General features: G+C 41.6%; 1 protein-coding gene and 1 long non-coding RNA gene across 2 annotated transcripts; one reads left to right on the plus strand and one right to left on the minus strand.

The window, feature by feature from the left end:
- Positions 1 to 358: 358 nt before the first annotated feature.
- On the minus strand, positions 359 to 14848 carry ZRANB2 (zinc finger RANBP2-type containing 2). The gene is made up of 10 exons (XM_081914678.1): positions 14650 to 14848; positions 11933 to 11985; positions 11734 to 11842; positions 10638 to 10720; positions 9285 to 9361; positions 8672 to 8815; positions 6260 to 6432; positions 4563 to 4643; positions 2974 to 3135; positions 359 to 2504 (listed from the first exon to the last, which is right to left on the minus strand). The coding sequence occupies exons 1-10, from the start codon at positions 14703 to 14705 to the stop codon at positions 2441 to 2443; spliced, it is 1002 nt and encodes a 333-aa protein (XP_081770804.1). The 5' UTR covers positions 14706 to 14848; the 3' UTR covers positions 359 to 2440.
- Positions 14849 to 15029: 181 nt separating this feature from the next.
- Positions 15030 to 20472, plus strand: LOC309371738. Its single transcript, XR_014169268.1, has 3 exons — positions 15030 to 15297; positions 19753 to 20004; positions 20172 to 20472. It is a non-coding gene; the product is annotated as an uncharacterized lncRNA (long non-coding RNA).
- The last annotated feature ends 84 nt before the right edge of the window (positions 20473 to 20556 follow it).

Raw genomic sequence — 20556 nt, forward strand, 5'->3', positions numbered from 1 at the left:
CTAAGTAATTTTTTTTAAGTCTTAACAATAGAAGGCAAGCATTTCTAAATGATAACACCATGCAGCATAGGTTAAGAACTCTGCTATTGCTGGTGGTTACTATGATGCAATCTCTTACAGACCTCTTTCAGTTTTGGAAGATGAGCTTTGCTGAAAGTTAGCTAGTTAATCCACTGTAGAGGCACAGGAGGCAAGGCAAGGAGTGTAAATAACACATCTCTCTGATCTTAACCAACTAAATAAATACTCAGAATAGACCCATATGAATGCAAAATGGAACTAACCTGCAGAATATTCAATATTTTTGAAATTATTCAGACAGGTGTTACTTAAAACTCAAGTATATGCACACTTCATCTTTGATTGACATGCTTTATTTACATATGTCTACAGAATTGTATCGTCATAGAACAAACCAGTACATTTTAATCCAAGCCAAATGAAACCCATAATTTTCCCAGTCATCTCTAACCTATAATTTGCTGAGTTTAAGAACTTGTTAGGTACAATACTTCAGAATACAAAGCACAAGAATAACTAAATTAACATGTAGTATCTAGCAAATCTGATTTTCACACTTTTAGACAGACTTTCAAGAAGTCAGAGGCACAGTTACAAAGACTATTTGTTCTTGTGCAACCTAAGCTATGCTTAGCAAAAAGGAAGAGAGAAAAGAAAAAGAAAAGATACCTAAGAGAAAGCAACACAGGATTACAGGGCATTTTTTTCCTGCAAAATTTATCCAAAATATTTCTACAGCAAAACCATTTTACTTTGTCTTTGATCAGTCCAAAAAAATTAAGATGTTCATAAAATAAAAATAAAATAAAGACAAGTTCTGCTCCATTTGTTGTTGTGCAGTTTGCTTTAAAATGCAGATGATCCAATATACAAGTAAGCTTCTTTCCTAGAACCACTAAGCTTCCTTAACATACTTACCTTGGGATCTCACTGAAGACACATTTCTCCCAAGCAAACGGAGCTTAAGAATGGTCAGTATTTAACAAATATTTGCTAGTAAAACAAATTTAATGAAGCATTTTAAGCCATAAAGTTACAGTCATCCAAAAAGATATGCGATGATTTGTGATTTGTTTAAGTAAGCATTTATACTTTAGAAGAGTCACAGTGTTTTCTGGGAGAGTTATAAATATATAGTTTTCTAGTGTAAATTGAATTTTACTGACTTAGAAGAAACTGATTTTGTTATTACATTTCTACACATTTGGAAAACATTTCACAAAATCTGAGCGCTTTGGATCTTAGTACAGGGCACAACTGTTTTGCATGGGGACTGAGTTCCTGACCCCTGCTTGCATCAGCGGAGTGTGTGTAAGCCCATTACGTCCCTGCCCCACACCCTTTCCTGGCCACTTCCTGGTTGCACCGATGTACACCCACACGTTTGTACTTTGTGCGCAAAAAGGCCATTGCCTGTACTTAATTGTATCTTAATATACACTAGCGGCCCAATTTCTAGCATGAACCAAAGATTCCATGCATGTGATGGAGGGTGGAGGGGGAGAAGGCACACCAGCGTCCAGGTCTGGTACTAAAATTGAATGACTCAAGAGAGTACTTCAGGAACAGCTTTTTGGGGAAGGGACAGAGAGAGATGCCTGAAAAGCTCCAGTAGGAAGGAAAATTACACATTCCTTTAGATGCTGTGCATATATTTTTTGTGCTGCAGCAAAAACAGAGCTATTGATTAGCCAGGATGTGGCTGCCAGAAACTTAGGAAGTTACATGCCACCAGAAAGTACTCACAGATGGAGCATCAGGGCAAAATTGTAACCAAGTTTTGTTTCTGGCTGCCTATCTAAGAAGCAACACAAGGTAGCTTACATGCCTACTTTGATCCTGTCTACTGAAAGAGTAATTGTCTTCTAGTTTGATTTATTTTCACTTAGAAAGCACAACACTTGCTTATGGAAGGCAGTTCTCTCTCTGAAGTATCTCTTGATTTGCACCTGAAGATATACTACAGTAGCTTTTGTGATCCTTGCAGGAATGGCTGGGGGTGGGGAAGGAGTGGCCGGGACCAGTTTAGAAACCAGAGTGCATATTAACATCAAATGAACTGTCACCTTGGTAGTTTTGTGACTAGCAAACGTGAAGGCTAAATGACAGATCAGAATGGCAGCATAACATAGAAAGTTCTTCAACAAAATTAGTCTTAGAACTGGGAAGTAACAAACCAGTCAAATCAAGAAGGGGCAGGCACTTAGAAAAAAAAAGTCATGCTACTCACCTTTCTGGAGGCAATTTATGGCTTAAAATATTTCATTACATTTTGTTTCATGAATTAAAATAGCTGCAGTTTTCCATTAAACATGCATCTCTACTAGCAGGATTTAGCACTTCTGACCAAGTAAGACACCAACTTCTTAAAAATGTCTCATGCAGTGGACTATTTCGTGTGTGTTTGAGTTTTAATATATTATTTCTTTTTAGAACTTGTACGGGATCCAGAATGAGAAGATCCAGATGATGACCTTCGGTGTCTGCAAGATAAAAGATGGAAGAAAGCATGCAAACAAGTAAGTTTGAATTGCAGTGATTTTCATTGGGGAGGGGGAATTGGGAAGGAGAAAGAAAATGGGGAATATATGAACTGGGAACGCAATTATTTGGACTTCATCTCTGTATCATAACTGCATTCCACAGTTCACATCAATATAGAACTTTTAGGTAATAATACCTTCATTTGTAATCTAGAAAAAATCTAAGAGTGCTTCAGGACTTTAAAAACATTTTTTTTCCTGATTTATTTGTGAGAAGTAGATATATGAAAAAATTTAACTAACAAGTTTGACCATCTTTTAAAAGAAATGGCATCACCTGGGATAAATGGTATCTACAAAAATGAAAACAGCTATCTTCAAACACACAATACTTAAACATACTGTTCCTTTTCTAGCCCTTCCACAGTTAACATTTAAAGAACCATTCTTATTCTACAGAAACCCAAACCTTTCAGGTGACAGTGATTTCGTTCGCCTTTTTTTGCGATCACCAGATGAAGATCTAGATCGGCTTCTCTTTCTGCTTCTCTCGGGGGAAGATGATGAGCGAGAGCTTGAGTAAGATCTTTTTCTTGGGGTTGAAGAACCCCTGACGGATCTGGAGCTGGATCTTTATTAAGAAATAAATCAGATTTAATCCTAGCATAAATAACGAGGTTGCAACAATCTACTACATATATATCCAATCTAGGACACACTCTGCAAATGTAAAATGAAATTATATTAGGACATAAATACTTACTGCTGTGCCAATAAGAATTCTGCCTTAAGAGCTTCTCAATATGGGATTGTGGGCAAATTACTCACAGACTGACCAGAACTGATCATATAAAGATCAAGACCAATGCAGAAGCAATTATTCAGCTTTATGCAATTGTTGCTTCTCAGCAACAGCAAACAATTTAAGTCCAAAGTGAGAAATGAACATTTTCACATTCCCTACATTAAGAAAAAGGCTGAGGCATTACTTTAGACATTTTACATAACTATGCATTTCACAGACCTTTGAAAACAAGTATAGTCATTAGGAAGACTGTACGGCCACAATAATCTTATATACATACAGAAGTCGCATTGCATAGGCACATGCGACTGCACACTGCATTGGCTCTCACACATTGTATTTCATTTACTTTATAAACCATAGCTTCACAGAAAATATAACAAGGTAGTATACAACATAAAGCACAGTACTCAACAGTAAAAGTATCAGTAAGAAAGGATTGGTAGAAGGCTGTTACAAGGGTCTGAAAGAAAGCAGGGATGACTCCTGATGGACTTTTATATGGCGGGAACTCCACAGGATACACGGGCTATCACATTCAAGGTTCAGTTCCTGGTAAAGGTCAATTGAACCTCAGGGGCGTGGGGAACCACCAAAAGTGCCCCATCAGACTATTTCAGTGATCAAGGTGGAGCAGAAGGAATTAAGTGGTCTTCAAAGTATTTTGAACTCAAGTTGTGAATGAACACAAAAACCTTAAACCTGTCTGGTAATAAATAGCCAACCGGTGCAGCTCTCACAGTAAAGGACTAACATTTGCTCCTGTGAACAATTTGGCTGCTACATTCTGTATAGCATAAGCCAATGCTCTTCCTGTGTCATAGAATACAACCCTTTATCTCCCCCCCAGTGCTTATGGACACACACAAAATATCAGGGCAGTCTGAGGGAGACCAGTGCACATATTCAATATTCCCAACTGGATTTCCCACTCTGTTTTGGGCAAGTTTTGTGAGGTCCATAACTACATAGACCCCTGTCTCTTTGTGCTGTCTATGAAAGAGAGAAATTGGGCTCTGTTGATTGAGATTTCTCAGAAAAGAGGACTGGTACGTTTTTAAAGCCTTTTACATCAGTGAAGTATATTTATGACACAACAATTTAACAAGTTCATTACTATTACTATTGTTATTGCACTGAACAAAATTATATGTGAGAACAAAATATTCAAAATAAAACAGTAATTTCTGGTGATCTTTTCGCCTCTCTCTCTCTCTCTCTCTGACAAGCAGAGAGGTTGCTACCTCATTCACCTTGATTTCGACCCACGAGATCTAGAACGTTCTCTGGAAGTGGAATGAGATCTTGACCTTGAGCTGGAAGAGCTTCTTGACCTGAAACAACATGAAGGGTTTTAATTTTTTTGTGAATAAAAATTTAAGAATCAAATGGAAATCTACTCTTCCGTGTAATTTGTATTGGAAGCGAAAGTAATTTTTATTTCCTTCACAGCATTTAATAAGTGGTTGGTCAGGATCCAAAAAGCTGCTTTGAGCTAACAGAAGCAGAATGTGCTAAGCTAGTTGAACAGATTTTTGCTTTGAATACCTAACTTCCATACAATGTCACAAGCTGGTTTTTAAACATTCTACAGTTTTAAAAGCAGTTTGCCACTTAGTAAAAAGGGAGTGAAAGGGAAAGAAATACAAGCATAAGGCCCTCAGGGGCTTTCGGGGTTCTTTGGATCCTGATCAATAAAAGATAAAATATTAAGTTACCTTAAAATGTTAAGAATATCATCAGTTATTAACCTCAGTGTATAAGCTGCATATACAAAAAATTCTAAAATTTTACTTTTAAACATTAAAAGTTAGTAACAAATATTTGGCTCAAAACTGAAAACCAGATATTGTAAATAATGTAAAGAAGCCAACTTCCAATGTTATATTTGTGTCAAAAAATAAACGCTAGGATGCTCTGAAGGCAAGAGTTAAAGACTTATTCTAATAGACCAGTGAACATTCTACAATTATTTTTCAAACTGTTTTCAGGAAGGGGCAGTTCAAGAAGCCTGGCATGTATGTATAAGCCAAACATGGAGGCACAGTGGATTCCACAATTCCCAAATTAAGACGTGTTCCCGTAGGACTGTTCCATATTAATGAAGAAGTTTGTCTAAAAATTTCAATTCCACTTGGGAAACATTTTTTATTGCCTGCTAGGAGTTTACTCTCAAAGAACATAACCACTAGGAAACACATTTGACATTAAAATTGCATTTGTGGCTTAACTAGCACCCAAATGGCATATGAGTGTCAACAACTTCAAAAATTATGTACCAAACTACATTTCTCCAAAGTTTCAACCAGCAAACTGACAAATTAAATATTTTAATTTATTCGATGTTCTGCAATAATTATGTAGAATTATCTTCTCTCAATAGTATTATTCTATATACAGGACAGTGGCTACATAAGGTGATCTCCAACACAGAGAATACAAAGTGCTGGGGAAAAATAACCATTGTTAGCTGGATTATCCAGGCTATAAGTCACCAAAGAATGGTTGTATTTGCCAGGGTTCATAGAGCATTTCCTGCAACTGATACACCATGGAAATGTAGCATATAAGAGTACTTCTGATGAAGCAAAAAACTGGTATCAAATATTTGGTGCCACCACAAACCTAACCAGCAAGAGTGACAGAGAAACCCTGTTTGTTTAGAGATATGAAATTAAAATTATAAGCTACAGTTTACTTGGTCAGTAAGAAAATGTTCACTTACACTGTCTATTACACTAACACGTACCCTGACATTTATAGTGAGCACCTGCAATTTTCTCAGTTTAAGCACAGACTACCTGTGCAGGCTAGCTATGTAAGATTTATTAGCTTAACTCAAACCGTGAAAAATAAAAAGTAAAAAAAATCAATCACAAAAGAGATGTAAATAAAGAAAGTTAGATACTGACATTTTGTCTGGCGTTACCCTTGACCTGTACCCGTTTACCTGGACCTAGACCTTGAGCTTGAGTGGGAGGATGAGCGAGATGAAGATCGTGAACGAGAAGATCGAGACTTGGAACGGCTGCGCCTAGTTGTAGATTTCTTCTTGGTGGAATCTTCTTCCTCGCTAGCATCAAGATTATATTTTGAGAGATCTGCATCTTCTTCATCTTCATCCTGAAAAAAACCCCAACAAGTTATTTTTGTTAGAAACAAAGCATTTGGAAAACTATTTCATTTATACGGTGTATGTATCTTTGTCCTGCCTCAAAATAATGTAACACGGTGCAGTTAAACAACTTGCTACATACTTACCTTTATTTATAAAATAAATAAAATAAACTTCAGCCTGAGTCCAGGGAAACCTGGATGGAATCCTTACTTGGCCATGAAACAGACCAGCTACAGCTGCCATATGTCCGGGAAAACCTTGACACATCTAGGAATCGGACTTGGAAAATGGCAACAAAGTTTGGCGGTCAGGGTTGTGGCCACTTTTGGGTGACAAACCGTGTGTGGAAAGAAACTGCAGCTGCAGAGTTCTGCCTACTTCCCTGCAAGTAGTAGTGCAGGATGCCCAAGCAGTCGGGCCCTTCTACGCCCGTTGTCCTGTACCCGGGAGACATCAAGACCACCCCTGTCAAGACACCCCATGGAGGCAGCGACGGCCCCGCCTCACTGCTGCTGCCCATCCCCACCAGCCTGGGCTTCAGTGACTTCACGGTCTACCCATGGCGCTGGGGGGAGAGCGCACACAATGTCACCTTCAGCCTGCCACCTGCCACGTGCAGCCACTCCACAACGGCAGCAGAAGAACAGGGGGCTGCAGTGGCATCTGAAGAGCCACGCGGCACTTGGGTAGAGAGGATGGCGATGTGTAAACAGATTCACGTATGCTAAAACAAAAAAAGGCTAAACAACTCTCGTCTGGATTTTCACTTTTGGAAATATGGCAACTCGAAGACCAGGTGGCGTCTGAAACCTAACTTAGGTCACAGAGGTGTGAAGATGAAGTGGAATAACTGAATGTGTGTTGCTCCTAGTTCATTTGAGGATGAAAAATGTGGTTAAAAAATTGAAACATACAAATTTCTCTTGAGGGAAAAATTAATTTTCTAAGAAAAGCATTTCTCATATATTCTCAAATATATTTCTCAGATTTCTCAAATCTGTATTTGCCCGTTGTCAAAACTGGATATTTCAGCTGGCTACTGTGCATGCATGCACACACATTTGTGCATATGTGACACATGCATAACCCTAAGGAGCTGTCTTTACTAATTCAATACGAGGGGGTCACATCTGGCTCTGCTTCCTTTTCCTGTAGCATATATTATCCTATGCCAATTTGGCATACAGGTTAGTACCTGGTTATGTGAAGAACTGCCACCTCCTGTAGGAACCTGCTTCTAAATTATAGCCAACTTGCCTGAGATGTTGAGAAAGGCAGTCTAAGAACTGGTAGAGCTTGCCACTGCTCACACCAAGAGCAAGTGCAGGTATCATCTCAACGGTAGTCAACCTTTCATGTAACCATTTTCTTTCATACTCCTGCAGTTGTGAAATGTGGCGGTTGCCATAGGGGACTTGAATAACATGTGTATGAGTGCAATCTATGTGTTATTGTTACAGCTAACTTACAACTAATGGTTATTGCTTTGCTGATTTCTGTAACCATTATGGTTGCATACATGTTAATGGCATAATATGTTGTTTTTTAATGTTTAAAAAACTGTAGGGTCAGGTAGACCCCACACACTGTTCTCATAGATTTACAGTCATACCTCGGGTTACAGATGCTTCAGGTTGCCTTTTTTTGGGTTACAGACCGCCGAAACCCAGAAGTACCGGAACGGGTTACTTCCAGGTTTCGGCGGTCGCGCATGCACAGAAATGCTAAATTGTGCTTTGCGCATGCACAGAAGCGCCAAATTGCAACCCGCACGTGCGCAGATGCGCCACTGCGGGTTGCGAACGTGCATCCCGCATGGATCACATTTGCAATCCGAGCGCCCACTGTATATATTTTACCTTGTGGGGTACTGTTGATCCCAATGAGTTCACTGCAACTATACCGAGAAGGAACCTTCTTGATAAAGGCAGTACTTTTAAAATTTGCACATGTTGTCATACTTAACACCTCCCCAATATATTTATTTTTATAGCTGTCTTGGAATATAGCCAACTCCAAAACTGGATTCAGTATTTTCTTCTTTCTTTATGGAGGGGCAAGGAAAACCGTGCCTTCTTTGTTGTTTGCCAGTGAACACAGGGAGAAGGCACCAAGAGAATGGATGAATTCCCAAATTGCTAGTTCACTCACATTAGCCATCTAAGAGTTCTGAACAGCAGTCAAATCAAGGTTTAGCTGTGTGAATTTAGCCAAGAAGGAAACAAGACAGAAGAATGGTTCTACCTCATCCAACTTATACTTCGACAGATCTCCATCCTCATCCTCCTCTTCTTCTCCTTCTCCTTCAGATTCCTTATCTTCAACTTCCTTTAGGATAGATGCAGGACCAACAGGCTTCCCTCTGTATTTTTTCTTTTTGCGGCCAAACTGCAAGAGGTCGCATTGTATTCATAAGAGAGTGTACTGTTGTTCAATGCATGCATGATCATACATAAGAACATTGCAGCAACCCAGAAGCAGCCAGAAAAGGAGGCGGAGCGGGCTTACACGCACCCCAAAAACACGCAGGTGCCAGGAACACAACCCCCAGGCAAATCAGGGGTTGCCTGTACAACCCACATCTACAGAACTACTTTTAAGTACTTGGACGAAGCTTACTGCTATATACATAACTTATGCACATTTAAGTTGCACTCATTTGGCTTTATGTGCTTGGCAATTTTTAAGAGAAAAATTATAAAGGGGACAGGTGCCTGGGAAAAAAGGCTTTGGCAATCCCACCTGCCATTGAATCCATGTGTTTTGACTATGCACGGTTTTGGCTTTATGCACTCCTCGGTTGCCTGTACTCAGTCTTGACAATTACATACACATTCACCAGGTACATACTGCCTACCTCATCATATTCCCCATCTGACTCTTCACGTTCTATGTATTCAACATTCTCTCTTTCATTAAAGCCCCCTCCATATCCTGCAAAAAGAAGTTTCAGAAATGTCAAAAAGCAAACATAAGGACACAGAAGACTATACATTGTTTCTTTCTACAGCAGAGAGTAGAGAGGTCACTTAGTCTCAGTGCCAATTTTTCCAAGCTTGTCTAATACCATTCAGTGTTAAGTTGTGATCAGTGTAATTGCTGCTGCTGCCTCTACCAGTAAGTACATGTCACTTCTAGCCAAAGTCAACTGGATCAAAGAGTTGCATATGCACGTGCTCTACTCAGTAGATAGTGATGGTTGCTTCCCACATGCTGAGCACTCCCAAGAACTGAGAAATGCTTGAGCAAAACTGACTAGGTGGTGGAGAGAGGATTTTTCCATGAAGCACAGGACCATGAAGACATCTGCTTTCTTCCTGCACTTGGAACTTGGAGACTCCCTTCCACAGCTGCTTTGTCCATCTCTGTGGCAGTCATTTCAGCCACCCATTTCCTTTGAAGTTAGGAAGAAGTTTCCTCCTCTCTCGCACCTCTCAATTTGAGGCAGTATTCAAAGCTCAAGCACTTACATTCTGCAGAGTGCTTGCACCTTCCTACTCCACACGGTCTGCAAGAGGCAAGGATACAATGGTAGAGAGGAGCGGTAACTCTCATACTGAGCACTCCTTAGTGCTGAGAGGTGGCAGAGGAAGGGCATGTGCTAAGCATTGATGGAGCTGGGAAGAGGTGATTGACAAAACACGCAGATCAATGTAGCGGTGGTATTTGCTATGTATGGCAGAGGGACAAAGGCCTTTTGTTGTGTGTGTGCACATTAAGCTAACTTATTGACAAGCGTTATAATGTAGCATACAGAACCAAAACCAGCTTAACACAAAGATCTCAAGGGACTAGTTATTAGCAACACAAGGGGGCTGAGAACAAGGCCAAGTCCCTTCACCTATGTTCTCTCAACATGTGAAGTAAGATGTCTGGAAATCTCAGTAACTCTTGAAGAAGTTCTGGGATCTCTTATTTCACCATTATGGTCTACCATAATGGTTTTGGTGCCCTTTCAGCAGATTTTCATTTTCTTTCCAGGACACACCCAAATCTCTCAGAAACTTAACTTCAAATTGCCACAACCCCAGAGAAAATTGCTAAAGCAGAAACAAAATTAAGCAATGTGTGGAATGCTTTTGGTTCCAAGCCAACAGTTCCCAAAGTTCAACATTGCTTTATCACAAAAGCTGCTCACAAAGGAAGAAGAAACGTGGTTGCATGTGCTGTATCTCTAAAAACATTATTTTAGATAATTTGAAACAAATACCTGTCCTTTCCTCAAGTTTGGCATATTTTGGAGTGTTGCACATATTGCATTCTGATCTCCTGGCCCAGTTAACGTTGCCACATCTTTGGGAAGAAAAACATATGATTGACAGTTTAAATACCGGAACGACATTGGTTCAAAAATTAAGAAATTAAACTAGTCAATACCTCAAATTTTAAAACCCATTTTTGAGACCTACAGGAATCATTTTATTACTTCCAAAATACTTTAAGTATACAATAGTGAATATCACTGATATTTAAACAACTTTTTATCAAAATACAGAACTGACAACAATGATCTCCTTTTATAGCAGATAGATTGGTGAAGACTTATTTTGTGTAGTGAAAACAGTTCCAACAACATACACAACAAACCTATTTTCATACTTGGATGACATCTGAACAAAGTACAATTAAGAAAAAGAAAGCAAAGCCCTGTAATTCGAGTCAGCAGGCAGCCAAACTGATTTCTTTTTGCGGGTCAGCAAAATGAAGTTTGGGGAAATACTCTTCTACCACATACAAATTGTAGTGCAATTATGCAGTTCCCATATGATGTCAGTGAAATAAGGGAAAGGAGAAGAGAAACAGATGCCAATCAACTGATGCCACTTAATTCAGACTAAATTACTAATACAAATAAATGTTTATAAATTCAGAAAGTTGACTTTCAATAGGCATCACATGGCTGCACTTTTATCTCAGGCTATATGAAAACCTTTAGGTCAATTTTATTTTCCAATATGAATTGCAAAAAGAGTGCTTAAGAATGAAGAGGAAATTAAAATATTTAGTGCTGCCAACTAAAGGATTTATAGTTGAATTTTTAATGTTTTAATATTTTTATAATGCATGTGGTTGTAAATAATATGGCAGTAGCACAAGCATAACACTGGAATCCTATGCGCACACTGGGACTTACTTCTGAGTAAACATACGTATGATTGGTTTGCATAAAAAGTAGGAAATACATGAGGATAATAAAGAAAAGGAAGAAAAACAGACAGCTAAAAATAGACAATTAGATATTAAAAGAGAAAAAGCACACATTGAATAGAAATTAGAAATGAACTAGAGCTTTAGGATAAACGTACGTTTTACACTGCCAATCATTAGCACTGAATAGACCACGGCTTTTTTCAGCAAGTGTCTTCCCTATCTCAGTTCCCCCAGCTTTCATCATCTTGGCCTCTGTGGTTTTTTCTGAAAGGTTAACAAGATTCAGACAATTTATTATAAATTGGAGTTTCTGCAATAAATTTCCCTCTCAAAAGAACCATAACTTATAATTACCTCGACCACATCTGTTGCAGCTGGTTCTTCTAGCAAAGTTAACGTTTCCACACCTTCAAAAAAAGGAAACATGACTGAAGAACCATTTTTTCTAAACATGATATTAAACAATAACTTTAAAGTTCTACCGAGTTTAATGGGATTTTCCCCCAGTTAGTATGCTTAGGATTGCAGTCTACATTTTAAAACTAAATTTCTAAATACAAATATAGTGTCAGTCTTAAGATATTCATGTTGCTTGCACCTCATTAACTTTTTGAATATTCTTCTCCCATGCAAAAGGTATGCAACACAGTATGTTAATAACTCACTAGAAACATTACAACTGTGTGACTTTATACCTAAACATTTCAGTAGTAACACCGTTACTGAAACTGAGTTTGTACTACCTCTGGCAAGATAATGGTCATCTTCTAAATAAGGCACTTGGGCAACAGGGCTTTCAGAAGCTTTGTATATATTAAAAATGCTTCATAGCTGGCATGTTTTAGCTCAGTGATAAGGAACCTGTGATGCTCAGATGTTGCTGGACTCCAGCTGCAATCAGCGGCAGCCTAAACTGCCAAAGTTAAAGGACTCCAAGAGTAGTCCGTGGTTCTCAAAACACTACACTGGTGTGGCAGGAAAAGATGGCAAGTGTGGTGGAAATATTCAAGAACAACCAAAGAACTGATTTGTTGTTGGTTTATGGACCAGGGCTGTTTTAACAAATGCTAGGCATTATACGTGAACCCAGTGAAAGCAGCTGAAAGCAAGCAAAAAGAAAAAGGTGGAGCTTGTTTCCTCACTGGTGAGGTGATCTGTAGTTTGTTGAACAAGCCATGTTTAAAACAAAACATGGCTCAGCAATGCATAAACACGGCCAATGACTCAATTTTATATGTTTTATACCAGTACATGTTAAGTGTTTAGAATTCACTGGCTTTTAAAAATACTATCTGAAACACATACAATGAGTGATAAAAATGTGCAAACAGCTGAACAATATAGTTTCCCACCAATGCCTTTTCAAGTTCTTAGCTTGCTCACTACTACATGGTATTTTAGCTAGTTCCAGCATGAGACTCAAAAATGTAATAATTTGAACTTGTTCCAACAGAGATTGGCACATTTATCTTTCATTTCTGCAGACATTATGATTGTCGTTACCCCATAACTTTTAGTGCTATGGCAATTTAAGGCTGCCAGGTTTCCAAAAACAATTGTCAAAAAACATCCACAGAACATCCCATGCATCCCTCATAGCAAACATAGCTGCTTTGCTTCAAAAGGCAATGCAGCACATTTCGAACAGAAAAGCGTCCACTATGAGGCAGCAACCCCACACATTGAGCCTAAACCCCACTGAACTCAGCTGACCTTGCTTTGCCAGAATGGCAGTGCAAAAGAAAAAAGAGATGAGTAAGAAAAAGGGGGCATGTGATAAAAGATGTACAGAATTACACATTGCGTGGAGAAAATTTCAAAGTCTATCTCCCTCTCACAGATCCTCCAAGTGTCCCGGATTTCTGACTTGATCCTGGAATGTTCCACTTTTCCATAGGACATCTATTTTCAGTGGAAAAATGTTGGTGGGGATGTCTCTATTTTCACTGCAGACCCTCCAAGTTTTTCAGGGACATCCCTGATTTAGAGAAGCTGTCCCAGTTTCTGATTTGATCCCAGAATGTCCTACATTTCCTTAAAAGGTAAAGGTACCCCTGCCCGTACGGGCCAGTCTTGACAGACTCTGGGGTTGTGCGCCCATCTCACTCAAGAGGCCAGGGGCCAGCGCTGTCCGGAGACACTTCCGGGTCACGTGGCCAGCGTGACAAAGCTGCATCTGGCGAGCCAGCGCAGCACACGGAAACGCCATTTCCTTAGGGATGTCCTATTAGCATTGGAGAAATGTTGAAGAGCATGCAGTTTTCTGACTCCTGAGCTGCCTGAAGGCAATTCTGTATAGGGAAGTGTTCTTTTTTTAAAAAAAAGTTTCATTATGTTTTTATATATGTTCAAAGCCGCCCAGAGTGGCTAGGGCAACCCAGTCAGATGTGCGGGGTATAAATATCAAAAATGATCATTATGGAATTGGGCTGTCCCTATTTTCATGGGATAAATGTTTTATCACTTTATTCTTATAATTATTATTAATGTTCTGTTGGGAGCTGCCCAGAGTGACTGGGGAAACCCAGCCAGATGGGCGGGATATTAATAATAATGATGATGATGTTGGAGCGTGTGCTCTCACTCACTACAACCCTGGCCCTTGCAATGAGGCCGAACGTTAGAAGAAAGGTGGGATACAAACTCAATAAACAAACAAATGAACGGCCGGAAACTCCCCACTCCCGGGTTTTCACCCGCAGACAGGAATATTCTGCAGGGGGAAACGAAGCAGCTCAGGAGGACGACCGGCGCCAACGGCAACAACAACGGGCAAAGCGAAGACGCGCGTTTCTCCATCCATCCCTCTCCCCGCCTCGCCGCTGGACAAAAGGACCATTAAAGGGGCTGAGGGAAAGCGGGCCCAGCAGCAGCAGCAGCGGCCTACCTCTCCGTTCCCCAGGAAAGCGGCGTGTGTGTGTGAGAGAGAAAAGCGCGCTCCCTCCGCCCGCTTCCCCGGCCTCCGCGACACCACGGGGGCCGAGGCCTCACTGCTACCCGCGTCCCGCCCCAGGCCTCTCCCTCGCCCGCCCGGCCTTTCTCCCTTCGCTGCCTCCTCCTCCTCCGCTCACTTTTTGTCCGGGCAGATCCAGTCGCCGTCGCTGACGCGGAAATTCTTGGTCGACATTTCGGAAGGCAGGCTCGGCCCGGGGTCTTGTCCCGCTCCTTCCCCTCAGCTCCCCGGAATGACACGAAGCGGAGGGGGGCTGCTGCGCCACTGCCAGCAAATGGGCCTCGGGTGAGGACCCGGGGGGGGTCCTTGCGGGGTGATGGGGTTGCCTCTGGTGCTGCCTGCTCCGCCGGGCCCGCAACTCTCACACGCTCTGACCCCCGCGTCAAGCGCTCCCTGCTCTCGCGGCTTCTCGGAGCTGCGGGACTCGCGCGGCTCGCCGACGCACACGTCACCACTTATTCAAATCAGGATCAGGCGTTGCGGGTAGACGACTCTGCAACGCCCGCGGCGGGAAAGAGGAGAGGTTTGCGGAGAGCGGCACCTGGCGGGGGGAGGACCGTACAGCGCTGGGAGGGCTAGATACGGGGTCGTGCCAAAAAGGGTTCATTTGGTGGGCGGTGGAGAAAGGAAGAAGCTGCTTTTTTGGGTGGGGAAAGAATTATGGTTTGGGGGAAATAAGTTTGCTATACGGAGTTGGAGGAAAGGAAGAGCTGGAATGACTGACGGATCTCCGTAAATAGATGGACAGCTGTGGAGAAGCTGCCACGTGAGCTTCGATCGCCTAGGTTTTGTTTTCGAAATGAGACTCGGGTCTCTCATCACTGATTCCCCGATCAGGATTATCCACCTTTTCCCAATGTGCATATACCTGCATTGGTTATTATGGTGTCCTATATGCAGATGGGGTATCTTGTTCCTTTGCTTTTTTTCTTGTTGGTAAAGTAGGCAAGGGAGTGGCTGGGGAGACACAGACTGTAATCTCAAAGACTCTCCCCAACTCTCTGGCATTTCTGTTGCTGTTCTTAGGAGCCTGTGACGAGTCTAGGTGAAATAGCTCCCTTCAGCGGCCAGAAAACATTTTAAGTTACACGGTAACTAATAGGACCTACAACAAAACGTTGCAGTGCAGAAAGCTCCTGTTCCCTCTTACATCTGTGTCCTTCTACACCAGGGGTCAGCAACCCGCGGCTCCGGAGCCGCATGTGGTTCTTTTACACCTTTGCCGCGGCTCCGGGGCGGATACTAGCGAGGGGAGGAGGCGCATTGTGCGCCCCGACACTCCCCAGTGTGGTGGGCACTGTACTGGCTGTGACGTCACGTCGCATGGGGCGGGGCGTGCGTTAGTCACGTTCCGTCCCAATGTCACCTTCCCGCCCACCCACCCGCTACATTGTAAGGGGCGTGTACGCTGGTCACTGCATTGAAAGGGGGCATGTGCGCTGGTCACTGTTTTGAAGGGGAGTGAAGAACACACACACACAAAAAGGTAACTTGTTAATTTAACGTTTATTTCTATGAGGAGAAGTAATTCTGAGGGGTCAAACAAAGAAATAATAAAAAAGTGACAAAAAAGTTTTTTTTATAATGACGAGTTTTGCGGCTCCCAGTTTTTTTCTTCGGAAACGGGTCCAAGTGGCTCTTTTTGTCTGAAAGGTTTCAGACCCCTGTTCTACACGATGCTGCACTGCAGATGTTGGGACTTTGGTCTTCCAGATGCTAAATGACAACGGCCACCACCCCTGGCCATTAAGCCATGCTTGCTGGAATTCATGCAGTTCTGCAGCATCTGGAGGGCCAAAGTTCCCCACCCTGCTCCATTGCAACCCTTCTTCCAGCTTGGTTTTCTATTCTTTCCATTCCACAACAGTCACTCTATGCTTGACAATAGCAATCCAGTATTTTACGTATTTCTTCAAATCTTGGAGTTCCCTCAGGCTTCCTTACTATTGCATACTACTAGACTTAGTCTACCCACCAACTCTACCATTGCATCTTGAATCACATTGCTGTAGCAATAATTGAACAGCTTAGTGTGCACACATGTAAGGGCAGGTGCCTATCATGTATAAACAAGCATCTACATAGCACGAGACAACATTGCCTTACATTCAGTCATGTATCCTGAGAAATATCCTACTGTCTTTGGCACACTGACTTCCGCTTCCTGTTGGTATGTTGTCACCGTTGGTTCATTTATTTGCTTATAACATGTTTTCGGTGTGCCAAGAGATCATTGAGTTATAATTTGCCCTGCTAAAGTGGCAGATCTTTTCTGAAACTTGGTCCTGGAAGGAAGGTGCAAAATATCACTGGTGGCAAACCACCTTTAAATGAACTTTAGACAAGAACGATAACTTAGACTTAGACTGCTCCTGGAATAACTCAATGTATATTGCTGACACTGCCACAGAACGAACACCAGGGAGTGTGGTCTTTCTCCTTATAGGGCATTACAGATTCTTTACATCCACCCACCCATGTTCCCTTGGCATCCATGCGAAGGCAGTATGCCAGGACAGTCAGAGGCCTGCATGCCAGAAGGAAACAGCCTGTTAAGGGATGTTTTTTCCACCTTCTCTATCTGCACTCAGTCTTTTTGAGCTCTGGCGCTCGAATCTGAGAGGTTTGTTAGGGCAGGTGCATCCAGACCTTTTATTTTTCATAACAGTGCATAGGCTGCAGACGCACATGGCAGAAAGGAAAGGAACAGCACCACAGGGTTTGTTCCACATAAGCATACTGCTGTCCTGTATGTGGTCTCTTGCCCCATGACAGGGATGGGGAACCTGGGGCCCTCCAGAGGCCATTGAACTCCAGTTCCCATCATCCTCAGTCAGCATGGCCTATAGTTGGGGGTTGTAGGAGTTGTAGTCCAATAGCACCTGGAGGGCCACACCCCTACTGTATGTTTTCTTTTTTTAAGCAGACCATAGGCTTCCTTCAGAAACAGCTTCTCACAAATGCTAATTAATAAAGGATATGACTTAACATCCTCTATCCAGTTTCCTGAAAACCTAGCAAAAGTTATCCATAACAGCTCACAGAACTGGAGCTGTCTTTCTCAGAAAAAGTAGTCAAAGGTAATACATCAAAGTTGTATTACCAGTGCTTTACTCCTGGTCCCACAGCTATGAGGAATCAGTGCAATTAATACCTAGAATATTCAGTAACACTGTAATTATTTTAGAAGTGAGAAGAGTACTTAAAATAAGGCACAGAATGCATGCACAAATCTCAGAAAGTGTGCAATTGCTCCCAGAGCTTGAGCAGACTGCACTGACAATCCCATAAGTCACATGATTGTTTTGTCGAGCCTATGGCTGGGAGACTTCTGGGAGCAAATTGCACAGTTCTTAATCCTACACACAACTAAGAGTGTGTGTTGGCTTCCAAAACTTATGAGCAAGACTCACATTATCATGCCATGTATTGTTCCTGATGATACAGTAGGTGGCACTTTAGCAGCACACAATTTTAATACCCAGTGGCGACGGAATATTAACTTGGAGGGTTATCTTTTATTAAAGGTGTAAAAATAAATGTTTTAAAATATAATTGTCAGGTCTATCTGGCAAAATGTAAAATCCATTGTCTCTAGGCATGAGTCATGCTGGGGCTTGAAAGGCAAAATTAGCCATAATTATGGCATTTTAGAATGCAAGTGCGATAAAATGAATCGGAAGACTGTGCTGTCTCTCTGCGTACTTTCCTCTTGATAACATATACCATTGATTTGACTCCTGCAAAGCAAAGGCTTTAAAAGGTATCTTCAAAATAGAATGGTCAAAGGAATGAGAAATAACAAGTCCCCCAACAGAGTAATAATTACATTTGTACTGTCAGTTCATATTTACTTTTACAACAAGTAAAATATTTACTCTTCAGAATTGGACTAAAATGTATCACGTATTTCTAGCTCTGACAAGACTAAAAGCAGCGTTCTAAGCTTCCTACATAAGTGCAAATGTTTAAACATTTCTTACATGCTTTTTTTTGTCAGGGCTGAGGTGCAAAGGCACATACAGTAGTACCTGTACTTAATTTGTTCCGAAGGTCCGTTCTTAACCTGAAACTGTTCTTAACCTGAAGCACCACTTTAGCGAATGGGGCCTCCTGCTGCCGCCGCGCCGCCAGAGCCCGATTTCTGTTCTTATCCTGATGCAAAGTTCTTAACCTGAAGCACTATTTCTGGGTTAGCGGAGTGTGTAACCTGAAGCGTATGTAACCTGAGGTACCACTGTATCAATGAGATGCGGAGTGTTTCCTCAGAATGAGTTTGATTTCATGAAATTTCTTTCAGTGCCAAACACTGAACCCAATATCTACACAGTCTTTATCTGTGCTTCCTTTTATGAAATGAGCTGTGTGATCCACACCTCAAAGGGCTCTTCAATGTGATCGAGCATCCTAGAATAAGAACTCAATTAAAGGATGACTTGCATGTGTGAAACTGGCCTCATATGCAGAAGCCAGATGCAGCGGCTTCTGTTGCAGAATCTTAGAACTGTAGAGTTGGATGGGACCACAAGTCTTATCTATTCCAACTCACTGCAATGCAGGAATCTCTTGCCCGACGTGGGGCTCTAACCTAGAACCCTGAGATGAAGAATCTCATGCATGTTATATATCACTTAACCCAAAATCCACTTGAACGAATGATCACATGTTCAGTCAGAAGCAACTGAATTCTGTGTTATATTGAGTATTGTAGAGGCATGTATGAATCAGTCCTGTATTTATCTTTTGAGAGTCAAGTCCTCCTAACAAGATATAAAAATATTAATACCAAAAAAGTCCTCCTTACAAGATGAGAGGCTCCTGTTTCACCCTGGGATAAGTAACAGGATAAGCCAGGGATGGGGAAACCTGTGGCCCTCAGATGTTGTTTGACTGTTTGGGGTGAGCAAATAACTGGGTAAACAATGCCAGAAATGCTATCTCTGGTGGATGCAATTTAGTATGCAGATACAGTATCCTACGAATGAGCCAATTAAGTGAGTAAGGGAATGTGTTGTAATACCCTGAAATTCCTGGTTTATTTATCTACTGGTTATTATTTTAGAATAATGACCACTCAGTTTTAATTGTATAAGTAAGGCCTAACATCTTGTAACAAATGTGTTACTCAGATAGCACACTATGGGCCAGCTGTTCAGATTGCTGGCTTTGCCGGAATGAGTAATGGTCCCGTCTGCAAGATTATTTATTTATCAATTTGCAGGATTTATAACAGGGTTCTTGGGACAACTTGCAACATTTTAAAATTCAAAAGAATACTGGAGTACAACAACAAGTCCCAGAGAATAAAAACAGCTTAAAGCTAAAACGTATCAAAAGGTCCTAGAAACAGAAAATAGGTTTTCCCTGCTGCTAAAAAGACCGTAAGGGAAGTACCAGGTGAGCTTCTCTGGGGAGAGAATTCTACTGCATGGATGCCACCATTGAAAAGGCCTCATCCAGCTCTCCTATGAGGGTAAGTAGTCATAGACTGGGGTAAGTAGTCATAGACCGATGGCCTCGTTATCTAACTGTTGTCTCCTGACTAAACGATCGGTGCCTCCTTCTATAACTTGGTTTCTTTGAGGTAATGGGGTTTTTGGCTGTGGGGATCACTCTTCAGGGCTCTCTTGATCTCCTCAGGTGTCTGGGAACCTGCCACTCAGGGTTCAGGACACAGGGAGCAGACCGCAATGTCTGTGCATCCACATGGAATGGACTGCAGTACGAACCCATCTCCTTCGAGCTGCAGTTGCTGAAGGACTCGGCTTCTGAGGAAGTCTTGACCTGTGGCCACGACAAATGCTAAATGTGTGCCACGGTGGCGCTTTTGGAATTAAGAAGAGCTCTGCTCTGGCTTTGATGGTAAGGCTACCCAATCTTATTTCATAGATTATCCCCTCATCTCTTGAACTGTTCCTACAAACCTCATGCATTCAGTGAATTTGTGCAGGGAGTGAAGCGGTCTGTGCCATGCACCTGATTTTGAGTCATCTTTTGGCCATGGCCCCTTGTGATATTTGTGAGA

The sequence above is a fragment of the Podarcis melisellensis genome, assembly GCF_964234715.1.
Source record: "Podarcis melisellensis genome assembly, chromosome: 6".
Classification (NCBI taxonomy): domain Eukaryota; kingdom Metazoa; phylum Chordata; class Lepidosauria; order Squamata; family Lacertidae; genus Podarcis; species Podarcis melisellensis.

Excerpts from the sequence above, each read along its gene's own strand:
- ZRANB2 (XM_081914678.1), bottom strand. The coding sequence starts at position 14,705 with ATGTCGACCAAGAATTTCCGCGTCAGCGACGGCGACTGGATCTGCCCG. Across the intron at positions 10,721-11,733 it reads AATGATTGGCAGTGTAAAAC|ATGTGGCAACGTTAACTGGG; the intron begins GTACGTTTATCC and ends TTCTTCCCAAAG. Across the intron at positions 6,433-8,671 it reads CGAAGTATAAGTTGGATGAG|GATGAAGATGAAGAAGATGC; the intron begins GTAGAACCATTC and ends GGTTTTTTTCAG.